The sequence below is a fragment of the Hibiscus syriacus genome, unplaced genomic scaffold, assembly GCF_006381635.1.
Source record: "Hibiscus syriacus cultivar Baekdansim isolate YM2019G1 unplaced genomic scaffold, ASM638163v2 tig00110963_pilon, whole genome shotgun sequence".
NCBI classification, from domain to species: domain Eukaryota; kingdom Viridiplantae; phylum Streptophyta; class Magnoliopsida; order Malvales; family Malvaceae; genus Hibiscus; species Hibiscus syriacus.
This window is the reverse complement of record NW_024062936.1, coordinates 681,087-697,449: the sequence shown is the minus strand read 5'-3', so window position 1 is coordinate 697,449 and position 16,363 is coordinate 681,087. Positions and strand designations below refer to the sequence as shown.

Sequence of the window (16,363 nt, the reverse complement as noted above, 5' to 3'; positions counted from 1 at the left end):
ACACATTCGAAGGTCGATTAACGGAGAACGGCAACGAATCTCGACACGATGTTAGAGGGGTTTTGGTTGCGAGTAGACGACGAGAACTGTAGGAGTGGAAGTGTCGAACACGGACGATGGGAGGCAACGAAAATAGGAATGGCAACGGGGCGGGTTCAGAGGGTTTTGCTCCCCCCGTCCCCGTCCTTGAAATAAATCCTGATCCCCGTCCCTGCCCCGATCCCCGTCGGGTTTTTATCGGGACGCCCCGTCGGGGATTTTTGTTACCCGAACCCGACCCGAAATGTTATACCTGAACCCGAACCCGACTCGATCCCGAGAAAAACCATATTTTTCATTAAAAAATAGAAAAATAAAAAATATTATATATAATTAATATAAAAATTATAAATAATTATATATAATTAATATAAAAAATATTATATATATAATTAATATAAAAAATAAAAAATATTATATATATATATATATATATAATCGGGGTGGGGCAGGGATATCTTGCCCTAAACCCGAACCTGAAAAAATCCTCAAATTTTACCCCAATACCCGACTCAACCCGATATTATTCAAACCCGACCCGACCCGAACTTGATCGGGTTCGGGTCATTCTGCCATCCCTAGGCGAAAATCGTCAGTGAACGACGTCGGGGAAGGTTTGATAATTTTAGGGATTTGAAATTTAGGGCTCAGGTTGGATCTAATTTAGGAAAAAAAATTAGAGATGATTTGAAACTAAAATTTTGAAATAAAAAAATTGAATAGTACCTTAGCTATTTAGTCTAGGCATGGTAGCACGTGGCGATTTTCCCAAAAATCACATTTTCAAACTTTATTTCCCTGTCAGACACCTTTTCATTTTTATTTCTCAATCTAACACACTTTACAGGAAGGCGCGACCCATGCACCGCGCCTTACGTTACTGCGACGCCACGTGGGGTAAGGCGCGACCCATGCACCGTGCCTTGTGAAACGTGTAAAAAAATTGGGTGTTGGTTTTGTAAATATTTTTAACATTGTGTCTAATATGTAATTAATTTATATTAAGGTGATATTTGTGTAAAAACATCAACTTTGTTTATTTATTTTTTTGTGTGTGAACAAAAAACTTTCTACATTAAAATCTTTAAATATTCTTTTGCAAAGTATTTTATAACTCGATAAATTTTGATTTTTACATGAAATTACACAATACGTATAATCTAGTATAGGAAAACTTTGAGGGTAAATATTTTAAAATATGATTAATTTTATAACTAGTATTTCTTTTACAAAATGATGATGATGACAATAAATATTTTATAATTTTAAAAAAAAAAATCATATATTTTTGAAAAATTTATTGACTTTTAAAATTAATTGTTTAAAAATAGAAAAAAAATATTAAAATAAATTTTTAATTACAATTGAGGGATCAAATTAATTATAATTCATTAATTATTATTTTTAACAACAGTTAATAATGTTTATTTATTTTTAATAAAATTATTTTGATTTTTGCATGAAATTACACAATACGTAGAATCTAGTATAGGAAAACTTTGAAGGTAAGTATTTTAAAATATGAATAATTTTATAAAAGTTTTATAACCAGTATTTCTTTTACAAAATGATGATGATGATGATGATAAATATTTTATAATTTAAAAATTATAAATTTTATATATTTTTGAAAAATTTATTGACTTTTAAAATTAATTGTTTAAAAATATAAAAAAATATTAAAATAAACTTTAATTATAATTGAGGGATCAAAAGAATTATTATTATTAATTATTATTTTTAACAACAGTTAATAATGTTTATTCATTTTTAATAAAATTATTTAAAAATTTTCATGAAATTACACAATACATATAATCTATTATAGGAAAACTTTGAGGGTAAGTATTTTAAAATATGAATAATTTTATAAAAGTTTTATAACCAGTATTTCTTTTACAAAATGATGATGATGATGATGATAAATATTTTATAATTTAAAAATTTATAAATTTCATATTTTTTTGAAAAGTTTATTGACTTTTAAAATTAATTGTTTAAAAATATAAAAAAATATTAAAATAAACTTTTAATTACAATTGAGGGATCAAATGAATTATTATTAATTAATTATTATTTTTTAACAATAGTTAATAATGTTTATTCATTTTTAATAAAATTAAAATTTAATATTTATTTTATATTTTTTAAAATTAATATTAGAAAAATGGTCCCTCAATAAAGAGGTGATATTTTTTAGCTTCACATTCTTTTTTTATTAAATTTTATTCACTTTTAATTCTTTTTTTATTTTATTTTTATTGATTTTTAAAAAAATGAATAATAATTCATTTGATCTTTCAATTGTAATTAAAAGTTTATTTTAATATTTTTATATTTTTAAACAATTAATTTTAAAAGTCAATAAACATTATTAAATGTTGTTAAAAATTAATATCACAAAAAAAATAAAGTTGACGTTTTTATACAAATATCATTGTAACATAAATTAATTACATATTATGTATCATTTAAAAAATATTTACAAAAATAACACCTGATTTTTTATACATTTCACATGGCGCGATGCTTGGACCGCGCCTTCTGTCACGTGGCGTAAGGCGCGGGCGCGCCTTCCTGAAAAAATTGTTAGATCAAAAAATAAAAATAATAAGATGTTTGACCGGAAAATAAAGTTTGAAAGGATGATTTTTGAGGAAAATCGACGTAGCAAACGACACTCTTCAAATATCATTAAATTCTTTTTTTTCTTTGCAGAGAGAGGAGGAGCAAATCTGAGGATGGGTCCCTGTACTCCAAAAAGTTTCGAAAACTACCCTAAATCTTCATATTCTTACAACCAGGTTCCCAAAATTAATTCAATAAATTAAATTAAAGACAAATAAATTAGGGGTGTTACAATGTAGATCAAAGCCAGTCCGGAAACCTATATCCATTAATAAATAAAAAATGGGGATTATTTAGTTTAATCAAAAGCAACTGTAGGTGTTATGAGGTACACAGCAAGAGTTAGGCCATAGTTGAACAAAATAAGAGTTAACTTCAATGCTACCATTCTTTTATGTCTACAATCATTCATATTCAAGCAAATCTAAGTAATTAGTATATCCAAAAAGCATCAGATAGAAACTAACCATTTCTTATATAAATGCATTCACAAGGTAGGCATATAATCATACAAATGAAGCACAGATAAAAGTCGAGGCGGGAACAACTATATTCTCAGTTTCTCACCCTGCATAGCGCAAGCAGAAACGAAGCAATGGCACACCAGCCGACAAGGGTGGAGCATGTAAGAGTATAGAAGTCAAAGAAATAGACCAAGCTCATACGAGAAACTTGAGTACCAACAAGAAAGGACAACAAGACTCCAAGAGTGAGGTAGTATAAGCATTGGAGGCAAACAATTTGGGCTACCATAAGCCAACGATCCCATACCATCGCCCCATAGAACATGACTGCAATTTGAATTAACCCTTTCAATTCCCAAATACCTGAGGTCAGCAAGAACCTCAAAGAATTTCCAAAACAGCCACTCAGTAAGACTTTAAATGTTACTTACATCCAAGGGTCAGATCCTAAAAAAATTGGATCCATTGAATCGAATACAAATCCTTACAAAATTAGATGGACCAAACCTTTTGAAAGGAAAAGAAAAACCCAGCTTTTAAATAAGGAAAATTCAATGTTAAAACTAAGTTTGGTGTTCAATTTTTTCACTTTGTAATGTACCCAAAATTGAGACTCGGTGAATTCGGATCTGGTAAATCAACAAGTCCGGAGGGGAACAAACCCGAATCTGATAAGAAACACCGGCTGTTATTTCTTAGATAAATAATATATACATATATCCCAATTCCATCTGACTTATATAAACTGAGATTTTGGTTCAAAGAACTATAAACGCTTGACACAGCAATTAGAAGATGAAAGAAAAAAAACAAGAGAGAGAAAGAAATTGAAGATTAAATACTGAACATCAAGATGGATACAAGAGAAAATGAGGAACCGTTTAGCTTGACGAATTCTGCAATTTTTGTTTTCCCAAAACTTCTTTTTCAATTCAAAGAACTATAAAGGCTTGACACAGGAAGAACTCTCTTCGGAGAGAGATCGCAATGAAGGTTTGAATAAATTTTTATTAATATAAAAATTAAAACTAAATTTACATTTTCTTTCTTTCCTGTTTTAGGTTCAATTTTTATTAACAAATTATTTCGTTCAATTTGTCGTGGGTTCGATTCGAGAACAATTATCCCAAAAAAATGCCCAAATAGGGAAAGACCTGTAAAGCTTGGTTTTTACTTTTTATAAACTAGTTGAATAAGAGATTAATTTTTTTTTAAAAAAAATACACTCTATGCCATGCATATGCATTGTCAATATGGCCTTTAAATTTTGATGTATTTATATTCAAGTTTGATTGTCCCAAGTATATTTCAAACATTTTAATTCAAGAACTCATTTTTAGTAATTTATATATTATGTTTGAATTCAACAACAATACTTTTATTAAGACTATTTGATGGGTTCAATTAATTATATTATTTAACACTTAAATGATTTTTATTATAACTGTTAAATAATGCATTGATTTTTGAAGAATCAACTATGTTATTTTTACTCATATTTACAATTGTGAAGTCGAATTTTAAATAGTGTTATCGAACATGCAAAACTCTGATGCTTTGCCATTTAAGATTTGTACATGCACAAGTAAATTCCTTAACTAGCTAGGTAGCATACTCGATGTCAGATTTATATAACAATACAATGATATGGCTAAAAATTATCAACCAACAATCAGATCCATGATGAGAATATATCAGAGCTCAGGGTGGTTACCGGTGAACCTCATTCAGAGCTACTTTTTCTCCTCCTGGTCGTTTTCCTCACAGTGGTTGTAGCTTTCGGTTTAGCTTCACTTTCACCTTTCTGCTGAGGCTTATCGTTAACCGGAACTTCGGACGAATTTATTTGACTCCTCAACCGTAGTATTTCTCCCTTAGCAGATGCCAATTCGTCCTCGAGTTTTTTCACTTGCTTTACCAAACTATCCCTTTCCTTGCCGAGTGACATCACAAGCTTATGAGCATCTTCCATATTTTCTCGGGCTTCTTTAGATGCATTCTTCTGCTCTGTGAGTGTTTTATAGAGAACCATTTTCTCATCCTCGAGATCAGATATTTTAGCATTAGCACTTTCGAGATCTTTAGAAAGTTTTAATATATTTTGATTCACCTCATCAAGTGACTTGGTAGCCTCTTCCAGGTCCGTTTCAAGTGATTTTCTTGCTTCCTTGTCCTTTGAGATCTGCTTCTCCAAAGCCTGGAGTTCTTTCCTTAAAGAAGAAACAATCACTTTCTCTTCTTTCAAATCATTGGCCGTGGTTTCTGCCTTTTTAAACACATCCACCAATTCCCTTTGAAGGCTGTCGCGGTTTTCTGTCATAGAAGTCAGCTCATTAGAAGAAATCTGCAGTTCCTCCCTAGTTTTCTTCAGAAGCTCTTTTGCAGCTGTGAGCTCACTGGCAAGAACTTCGCCACTTTGTTTTGCCTTATCAAGGCTACCCTGCAGTCTTACTTTAGCTTCATCGAACTCAGACCTGACCTTTGAAATCTCAGACTCGAGTTCGTTACAATGCGTTCTTGAGCTCTTTAGTTGCTCGAACAGGTCAGAAGCCTCAATTTTGGACTTTGCAATAGTTTCCTCGGCAATTAGTAGTTCTTCTTTCAGGTTCATTACAAGTTTCGATTCCACCTCAAGTGCTTTCTTTAGGTTTTCTTTTTCCTTGTTCAAATCCGCAACAATTGCTTTGTTTTCACTTACATATTTTAGGGCAATCTCAAGTTTTTCCTTCAGCTGGTGAATTTCTTTTTCTCTTTCCCCCAAAAGCTTAGCATCTGCTGCAGCCTTATTTTCAGAAGCCACTTCCAGATTATTGTAATCCTCGTGAAGAGCACCAAATTCCTGCCTAGAATTATCTCTTTCAACAGTTAACGAGCTTATCCTTGCATTTAATTCATCCACTGTAGAATTTTTCAATTCAAGTTCACTTTGATTTCTCAGCAGTTCTTCTTTCAAACCTTCAATATCGGAACTTGCTTGCTCTATTTCTTCCTTAGTTTTCTTGTAAGTAGTTTCATGGTTCTTTAACTCTGATTCTTTTTCAGCAAGGCATGAGATGAGCTTTTGAATGTGACCTTCCTTATCTTTGAGTTCTGAACTGAGCAAGTTAACTTTTTTTTGTAGGACATCAACAAAATCAAGCTTTTCCTTCAGTTCTAGTACAAGAGATCTTTTTTCGTCCCTGGCCTTCGAGAGATTGCTTTGAAGAGTGTCTATTTGAACTTTAAGGTCCTGAATTAACCTTTTCTCATTTTTAAGTTCCTGCCCTAAGCCTGTAATTGTATTGTTAGCTGAATTTAGTTGATCCAACAAAGACAGTTGTTCTTCCTTTGCTTTTTTGAGTTGCTTGGTTTGTTCTTCACTTTCTTTTAGCAGCTTTGATTCGAAGTCTTTTTTCATTGAGACAATTGCAGCTTCTTTTTCTTGCAATTTGATCTTTATCTGTGTGTACCAATCAATGCAAAATTAATTTAAACAAATCCATGGTAATGCAAGTCGAAATTAATTAAGAAAGGCAAAACACTACATAAAGCGGAAAACACATAAAGAAGTCTTTGATCTCTAATCTTTCGCTTTTTCTCTTTTCTTTTCTTGAAAGGAGGTAGGGAGTAGGGAGAAGAGCAGTCTGAGGACTGGAAAGACAGTAATATTGTTGAAAACTATGTTGCTCCAACTCTTCTTTTTCTTTGAGTCCCGAGTCCAACACATAATCGAACATGGAAGGGATATGAGCCTCCAAGAACCCTCCAAATAAATAAAAGAACATAGAAAAAAGAAATTGAACATGCCCATGTCATAAAAATGCCTCTATCCAACGTTCACACTGGCATCCAAGTAACATAGGTTGAAAAGTGTCGAGTATCCAAAAGGAGGAAATGGCTTTTCTTATTTTAATTCTCTCCATAGCTTCTTTAACTCTTCTTTAATACTCAAAACCATCTATATTGTAAAGAAAAATTACATTGAAGGTATGTGACTTACTGATTCTAGGGATTCATCAGTTGCTTTCTTCTCCTTCTGAACCAAAGCATAGAGTGGACCAAGCACACTAGTACCGAATATTCCAAGACCATTCAGAAGAGATAAAAAGGGATTAGATGGTGAGTTTCCCTGTGCTTCCTGTCCATGAAAGCTACCTTGTTAAGAATTTTTCGAAACTTAAGTCACAAAATCAAGAAATAAACACAATAAAAGCAAATAGACTTGATACGATAATAAAGTGAGACTCAGACCTCTGCTTTTCGGTTTCCCTCTGGCTTGTTTAGCTCACTTTGTGCCTCATTTTCTAATGAAAAAAAAAGGAAATAAATATTAAAAAAAAGAAAATGAAGAAGGTGAACGATTATTAGACCAACCCTCATAAAAGGAAAACAATAAGCGGATTACTTTGATAGAACATGCATGAGAAATTGAGCACAAAGACTTGTTTTAAAGTTGAAAAGGGAGAGTAACTCGTACACACTTCACTTGAGATTAAACCTCAAGCCAACTAGTACCGAAACTGTGACTTCATACCCAATTTCTCCTTCATATGCAAGGTAACTTGTTCAAATACCAAAAAGAATCACTCAACATTTTACTAAATTCTCAATAAGGGCACCACCTATTACTAAATCTTTGCACTTTTGAACTTCTACTAACCGTAACCGAACAGTCCCAATGTTGTTGTTCCACTACCATTAGGAGGAATGTTTCTTCTCTTTTTCCTGAAAGGCACTGCAATTAAATATTTAACTCGATTGTAATAAAAGCTAAAACAAAATTCTTAACATAATAAGGGGAAATGGGAAAGAAATCAAATAAAAGCAATCAGTGCCTATGCCTTCCCACTAGCAACTGCCATTGGCAGCTCCCTTGTTCCTTCTTATCCACTTTGTCTTTTACTCTTTTCTCTGCCGCTCTCTCCTTGCTATTCCCAGGTTTAAGGAATTTCTGGCTCTTATAATGTAAGATTGATCAATCTAGCTATATCTTATTAAAGACAACAATAAAAGTGCTAAGTTCATTTACTGACATCAGATCAGTTAACAATCATTTTGAACATCAGTTCAAAGTTTGCAACAAACATCAGCAAAATCCTATTGAAATTTCTTCAACAAAACAATCTTGTTCACAGAAAAATGTCTGAAAAGGAATATAAATACGTAAATTATAATAGAGCATCAATCCTAGAAGAAAAAACATTATATATCCGAGCTCTCAATGCACACAACATCTGTTAATGAAATTCAAGTCGAACAAATGACTCAAAATTGATAAAAAGGCAACCCGAATTGATAACCTGACATCTATATCAGATGAAAACCATAAAATAAGGTTGCTTGGATGTATTAAGGAAATGGATAAGATACGACGGGAGCGAATTGATCAGTAAAATAAAACTATTCATCTTATTTCACTGCATGCATAACAAAAAGTATTTCATCTAGAAGTTTTGAAAAATCAAATCATAAATTCAAAAGAACATTACAGGGTCGCATACTCATTCAAGTAAAAGTTTGAAGACAAAATTAGATTAAAAAGAACAAATACTGAATATATTAAAAAGAAAATACGCTTACTTAAGGTGGAGACTTCAATAGCGTTGCCTCTGAGCTGGAGGAGAGGAAGAATGGAAATACCCATGAGAAGAACCGCCCTCCTCTTACTGGAAACGTGGTCGTTTGGGTCTTGATGGGAAAGAGAAGCCATTGGAGGCCTGAAGCTTCTCCTTCTCTTGGACTCTGCATTTCTGAGGTTAAAGTGGAGGGATTGAGAGTTGGACATGGGAGTTTGCAAATAGCAAGAGCTCCCTATCACGAATCCCATTTCTACGATGTTCCCCTTTTTTTTATAACTTACTTTGGGAGAAGCTGGGAATGAGAGAAAGCAGGAAGCTTGCTTGCTCTCTACTTTGCTCTATCTTCATCTTTTCCAATTTTTGTCAATGGAATCTCCCTGAAAGACAAAAATGTCCCTTTTCGTTATGGTAATTACGCGGAAAATCTTTATTTGAGTATATAAAATATTTAAAAAAATCAATTTATTTCTCCGATATTTGCAAACCATATCGCATAAATACTCATTATTATTTAAAATATATGATTGTATGTTTAGAAATAGTGAATTGAACTCCTTAAACTTAATAATATAATAAAAATAGGTTTGAATTTTTCAATTATAATTAATTTAAATAATATATTCATATTTTTATACAAATAAATATTATTAACATTCTTCTAAAATGATGTCAGTTTTATTTTTAATATTTTTATATAAATTTTATAAAAAATATATCAAGATATTATCCGACACTCTTTCATATATGTGACCCCACCACTTATAAATAAAAAATACATTTCAAAATTAATGAATTAATTTGTTTATTATAAAATGAATTCGTTCAATAATAACTATTTCAAAAACAACTCTGGTTGCTTTATTCAATATTACCATGAATTTAAAAGAAAAGAAAAGACTTGAGATGCAGTTAATATATGATAGGGCAAACGGGTAATTCCAAATAGAGATGTAGATCCATACATCCTGGATCAACATTCAACAGCTTTTATACCCAATGCCCGTTTACCACGTGGTGACAACATCTGAAACTTTTTTTATCTTCTTTCTGCTTGTAGGTCATGTTGCCACGTCATTCAACTTATTTATTCATTTATATAAAGAATTCAACGTGCCCTGATATTTTGATTTAAAAAATTCATCAATTTTTGGTTAACACAGTGGACTTAAGTGTACAAAATAAATGCATTCCGTTGCTTGTTATTGCATAGATTGACCATTTCATTTGAAAAGGATAGTCGACTATCAGGTGGGTGCTACCTAAGCAATGATTAGCTAATTATAATTATTTTTTGCCTCACCACCAAATTCAACGGTTCTAGTTCCATGTTGTGCAAAAGCAAAAATCAGAAGAATTATATACCATGTTTTGAATTCATGCCTCGGACCTTGCTCTTTTCTTGGCTCCAAAGCTTCCATGAAATACCCAGAAATCAATATCACTAACCTGAAACAGATTAGCCCCACCGACATCATAGTAAAATTAATCGAACCAATGTCGCATGCATTCAGAATTCAACAACGAGTTCTTCATGTTCAAGAGGTTTGGACAGCAGCTCAAAGAAGACCAACAGCAGCAAAAGTTTTAAAAAGAAAAAGAAAACCGATGAGATGGGGCTAGTCCGGCCTCTACTAACTCGTCTAATCAAAATTATAATGCAACAGTCTACTAAATAATATATCTACCACCGCACAATAGATTAAACCCAATGCTGTGGTATCCATGACTCGTTATTTAGGCGTCGATCATCCATGGCTGCAAATTGATTCACATAAACAGCTCTTTTTTTATGAACAGACGATCATCCAGGTTAAAGTTATCACTCTTGGCATGGATGCCTGCAAAAAGAAATCATACTAATAGTCCATTACATGTTAATGGACATACCCATTGGGAAGAGGTCTTCATCGGTGCTCTGCTCCGGGGAACCGTTGGAGGAATTATTACAAGTTTTCTCCATTTCCTCCTCAGCAAAAATCTCCTCGGAGCGGCAATCGAGACTGCAAAATGCCTTTTTACCTCTGCAGGGCTCAGAAGATAAAACAGTCTCAGCAATTACAAGAAGATGCAACCCGAAGTAACAAGTTGTAAGGGGATTTGAAGAGTACAAACCTGTACATGTAAATGTCTTCGTCTTTCTCTAGCTTTTTCTTGCAAGTGTAACAGAAGCTCCAATACTCATCAGAGGCATAAAGTGCTGAAGTCTCTTTGCTGTTACCTGGTGTAGGCACTTTGGTACAAGGTTCAGCTTTTTTGTCAAAAATGGTTAACTCGTTGTTGTGACATTCCAAAATACAGTCACCGAAAACATGAGTCGTTTTAGGGTTCGGACCGTGAGAAATTATACATGTATAATCCTCAGAAAGCTCTATCTCATGTGCAGAAAGAGACACCATGCTATGGCTAAAGAGTATAGGAAGTGAACTTGGTTTACTTACCCAAGAATTATCTACTTGCAAAGGCCTGCCAATTGGAAGAGGTGAACTACTAGTGTTGATGGTTCCACTGTCTGAACAAAAACTTATGGAACTTAAATTCGGGTTTTCAGTAGAGGAAATAAAAGAAGGGGAAAGCCCAGGATCCGGTTTTGCTACCAGTACTTCCTCATTTCCAAAGCCAAGACTAGAAACTGTCGACTTGGTATTGGATTTTCCGTCTTGGAAAAGCTGTGAGACTATGTAATTCCTAGGCAGAGAATTGGATTTCATAGAATTACCAAGGAATTCATGGGAATACCTATAGGAAGAAGGAAATTTTGCCTTCACCTGTGGTCCAAATATTATGTTCTTTCTCGGAGAATCAAGGTCTCCACCGTCCAGTTTAATGTCACCAGCAAGCAAATTCACAATGCCCAAACCCATCTTACTGCAATCCCACTTCTTTTGACAACCACTTTGAGATGGTGATCTATGAGACCTTGAACCAAATGGGTTGCTAAAATTTGCAAAAACTCTCAAATCAAGAGGAGATGTAGGGCTTCTTACCGAATCATAATCCAAAGGAGCCTTAGTGCTAAATCCAACAAGGAAACCAGGAATATTGAAAAGTGAGTTTCTTATGCGCCTTAAACCCAATGTAGAGGACTCTGAATCAGGATCAGCCATCGGATTACCATCCATTGAACTTGCTTATAAAGTATGTTTTCTTACACTGCATTATCTATAAAACCTCAACCTTTTAGCAAGAAAACCAGCAACTCCTTACTGCATTAGAATCAAGAATCCATCAATATAAAACAAATGCCAACAATAACGATAATGAAACAAGTACCATGTATGGTGATACCTTTGGAATATACATACACACACACATCGATTTATCTACCCAATGGCAATATCAAATAGTGACAGAAGTGGAAGCCTAATTAATATACAGAGGGAAAACAAAAACAAGTGCCCACATGATTATATTATATCGAAACACAAAAGAAAACCCAAAATCATTATTCATGAGCACCTTTGAAAGCTCCATGGCAAATAAACAGAACAGTATCATAACAATTTTATAACAAAAGCAAAGTTTAGCCCTCCCCTATAGCAAAAAATAAAAACAATACAAGATCCTTGAATCACATCAACTATGTAAGATGGGGGTGAAGAGATCACTTGAAAATGTCAATAAAGCTCTAAAAACTCTTCATCTAAAGATGTTTTCAAGAACCGATGAAGAATCTAATGAAGGAAATGAGACCCCGGACTTTTTTAACATGATAAGGTAAATCAAAATCAACAACAAGGGGCAATCCATCTATACTTGATATGCAACAATGAACTATATGAATATACAAACGAAAGAAACAACAAAGCCCATCTTTAATTTACATTCAGCTCTATATAGATGCAGATATAAATGAGGCTGGCATAGATTTTGATGATCAACATTAACGAAACCCCATATTATCATTAGCAGAAAATCTACCAGATTCCTAAAACTAGACAGATTCGAGGACCTTTCAAGCAAGATGACTGGGAGCACATGAAAAAAAAGGAGGGAAATGAAGAAGAAACTCAAACAAAAAGCTTTGATCAAAACAAGTTGCAAACTTTACCCAAAAATGCATCAAATGGGTACTCAAAGGATGGATAAAGCAATAATATTTAACCCAATAAAACCTAGCATGCATCAAAATCAGCAGAAACATCATCAGAGATTCAGATTCAGAATCAAACTTAAAACATGACGGAGTAAAGGGGGAAAACCTTGAAAATCAAACTGATTGCAAATAAAGATCCAATCTTTTATACACCCAGATGCTAAAAAATGCAGACTGATCAATAAATAAAATTAAAAGAGCTACAAATTTTACTAGATGGCAAAAAAAAAACACCACCTGGCTTTCTTCTATTGAAACCGGAAAGGAGAGAGATAAAAACAGAAAACCCAAAATGCAGAAAGAGATGTCATTTGGGCTTAGCAAAAAACATAAACTCTCTCTATATAATTTTTTCTGCCATTTGTTGGGTTTGGTTTTTTTTAAAGATTTTTAGTTTATTTCTTATTGCTTCGTCTTCAATGCATCAAAATCAGAGAAACAGTGTACCACTGAGGCTTCTGATATACTCTTTTCCTTCTCCTCTCTAATCATTAAGAATGAAATACGTATTTTATACGGTATTTGTTGTTTGTAGAAAACAGCTTCTACTGAATACTTTCTTTGTGAGCGAGACTGCTGTTGATACCCTGGTAAAATCTTTTGGGTAAACAACTCCAAGGTCACTACAGTATTAGTCCAAATCTACTTTGATCACTAAGGGTAACTTTCGCGTAATTTTCGAAAAGTTACTTTTAAAAGTATTGTAGAAACGATTTTTTAAAAAGTGTTGTATAAAAGTATAATTTAAAATTTAATTATTTAGAATTATTGTTAAAAGTGTGTTTGAAAATATAAATTATTCATTATATATATTATGTTGTAAATTAAAAATATAACATTTAAATTATATTTACACTACTTAATACTATGATATATAAAATATATCAACTTAAATTATAATAATAATATAAAAAATATTTTAAGATAGCTAATTAGTAATATTTTTATATATGAAATATTTTATTAAGAAAAAATATATTATAATACTTTTAACATGTGTAAATTAACTTTGCTATAAACTATTCACCTTAGCCTGAGCTGATTCGGTACCCTTCAGCGTAGACTAAGACATCCAGAAAAGAAATTCCCATCAACTATACTATAAACTATAACAATTTAACATCACTGTTGGGAGTAAATTAATAACATGTGTAAATAATAAGGGTCAAATATGTTGATAAACAAATTTAATTAACTATCCTATCGTCAATTCTGTTAATAATCAACGCCCATTGACTTTATTGAAAGTAAATTAAAAGTTTAATGATATAATTGATAAAATGTTTAGTTCATTAATCTAAACATGATCAAGTTCGTAGTTTAGTGACTTCGGGATAGTTTACCCATATCCCTCTTTAAGGCCTGGTAGAAATTTACCCATACGCGGTAACTAAGATTGATTAATATATTATAAATAGATAAATGGTTTTTTAACTAATTATTCAGGGCCTTTCTAGTTTATAATCAAATTACCCAATTGTAAGAACAATATCGTTCATAAACAGTGAATATTCCTGTTTTAGAGCTGAAGACGAAAGGAAGAAGAGTTCTCTTTTGTTTCAAGTAGCCACGCCTGATGTACGCGGCAATTGTTCTCCAGTTGATCCGCCCCACGTTTTTGCTTTTATTCTCCTCTCCTATCCTCTCCTTCCATCCTATCTTTTTCTTGTTATTTCTTTTCTAAAATATTTGTATTTATATATTTTTTATAAATTATATTTGAAATATTTTATGTTTGTATATAATATAATAATTTAGATTAAATAAATTGGTTAGAAATGATAATAAGTAAATATATGTAATTTCTGAATTATTTGAATTTAATTATAGACTATCTTAATATAATTATATAAATTCAAATTAAATAAAAAACTATATATCTTCTCGCTTCTCAACACAATTTCCATGACCTCGTTCCGCTTATTCATCTATTTATATTATTTTTCATATTGAATAGCATCATGTATCTTATTAAAATTATTTTCTACACCACATATGATATAATTGTATATTAGATATGAAATTATGATTATATATTGAACTAGCATTTGAAAGAGTACATTACTTTTTTACCCTTTTAATAGTGTAATCAACACACACGTGAAAAAAGTGAACAACACAAAGCTGAACATAAATGTATTGTCAATGCCGATGTGGTTTTATCTGTTGCGTTTAACGACGTTAGTCGATAAGGACTAGGAGGGCAACCTAAAGACCTGTTTGCTTTAAATTTCCCAAACCGTCGGTGTTTAAGTATTTTGCGTTCTACTAACGCTTTAATACATAGTTAAAAAAAGACGTTATCAATAATATTATTATTTTTTAAATAAAATCAATAAAAATTATGGAAATATTATTATTTCTACCTAAAATATTAATATTTAACATTTCCGGTAAAATGCCCAATAATAACAAAATCGGTAAAAAAAATAACAAAAGTGATAATGTTTTACCAAACCCGGTAAAACGCTAATAATAATAAACCGGTAGAAATAATAATGTTTTCAGTAATTTTTATTGATTTTGTTAAAAAATAATAACAAAACTAATAATATCTATTTTAATCGTATATTAAGACTACAACAAGTAATTATTTTTTGTATTTTGGTGACACAGCCAAATTCGCTTATAGATTGTTCCAAACATGGTATAACTGGTCAAGGGACCATAACGTACACGACTACTTGTTTCTTATACAGTTTGTTTATAGGTACGTATTTCTCACGAAATATAATCCTTATTTCTCGTGTTTATTTTATATTTTCAAAATAAAAAATAGTCTTTTAAATGATCCATCTTTTTAAAAAATTAGAATGAAACAAAGTAATTAAGTAAATATAGTAATTAGAATTGTTCTAATAAAATGAGATATTAAAATTTTTAAATAAAATCATAATTCAAGGTTTTGATATTATAAATAAAAAAAATAAATTAATTTTTTTGTTATTCTAATAAATATTTATAATACTTGATTTAAATTAATAAATTAATAAATAAAAAACCAATGATTAAATTATAAAAATTATATAAAATAATAATAGTATATATAAATAATATTTTATGTCATCTTTTGAAAATACAAAAATAGTTTTTCAATTATAAAATTAAAAGGGATTTATCTTTTCAAAATATGCGACTCCTTTGACTTGAAAGTGGTAAATTGAAAATTACGAAAAAGATTTTAATTTTAGAATCACGTAAATCTCACTTAAAATACATTAGTTCAACAAAACATTTTTGCTGCGTTTACACAGCCAGAGATGGTAAATAATTTATTACAGTGTACGAAGTTTGAAAACTTCGGGTTTGACACATCATTTGTGGTGGACCCAAACAATAAATTAAACGGCGTCAAATAATGCCGTCAAAACTCTATGATTTAGTGGGTCCGAAAAAAGTGGACCCCACTAAACAAGACCTCGCTCCTAGTAATGATTCCTCAGGGTCACGTACTTCTTTAATTTACGGTTCCGTTTTGTCGTTTAGCTTGACTCTGATTTTCTTTATATATACGTGAAACATAATAATTCATTGAAATAATTAATTACCACAAATAATGACAATAATATATACAAAAGAGC

General features: G+C 31.6%; 2 protein-coding genes across 3 annotated transcripts; both read right to left on the bottom strand.

Annotated features, from left to right (window-relative positions):
• Nucleotides 1-4,671: 4,671 nt before the first annotated feature.
• Nucleotides 4,672-9,044, bottom strand: LOC120148594 (MAR-binding filament-like protein 1-1). 2 transcript variants are annotated; one of them, XM_039161671.1, is made up of 5 exons: nt 8,691-9,044; nt 7,771-7,845; nt 7,362-7,414; nt 7,111-7,248; nt 4,672-6,570 (listed from the first exon to the last, which is right to left on the bottom strand). In XM_039161671.1, exons 1-5 carry the CDS (start codon nt 8,935-8,937, stop codon nt 4,855-4,857), a joined length of 2,229 nt encoding a protein of 742 aa, XP_039017602.1. In that variant the 5' UTR covers nt 8,938-9,044; the 3' UTR covers nt 4,672-4,854. The 2 variants fall into 2 exon arrangements, with proteins under 2 accessions (XP_039017602.1, XP_039017603.1); XM_039161672.1 differs by lacking the exon at nt 7,771-7,845 and having other exon boundaries at nt 8,691-9,043.
• A 1,067-nt stretch (nt 9,045-10,111) lies between these two features.
• LOC120148595 (FCS-Like Zinc finger 10-like) lies at nt 10,112-13,272 on the bottom strand. Its single transcript, XM_039161673.1, has 3 exons — nt 13,020-13,272; nt 10,802-11,892; nt 10,112-10,710 (listed from the first exon to the last, which is right to left on the bottom strand). Exons 2-3 carry the CDS (start codon nt 11,806-11,808, stop codon nt 10,557-10,559), a joined length of 1,161 nt encoding a protein of 386 aa, XP_039017604.1. The 5' UTR covers nt 11,809-11,892; nt 13,020-13,272; the 3' UTR covers nt 10,112-10,556.
• Nucleotides 13,273-16,363: the final 3,091 nt, after the last annotated feature.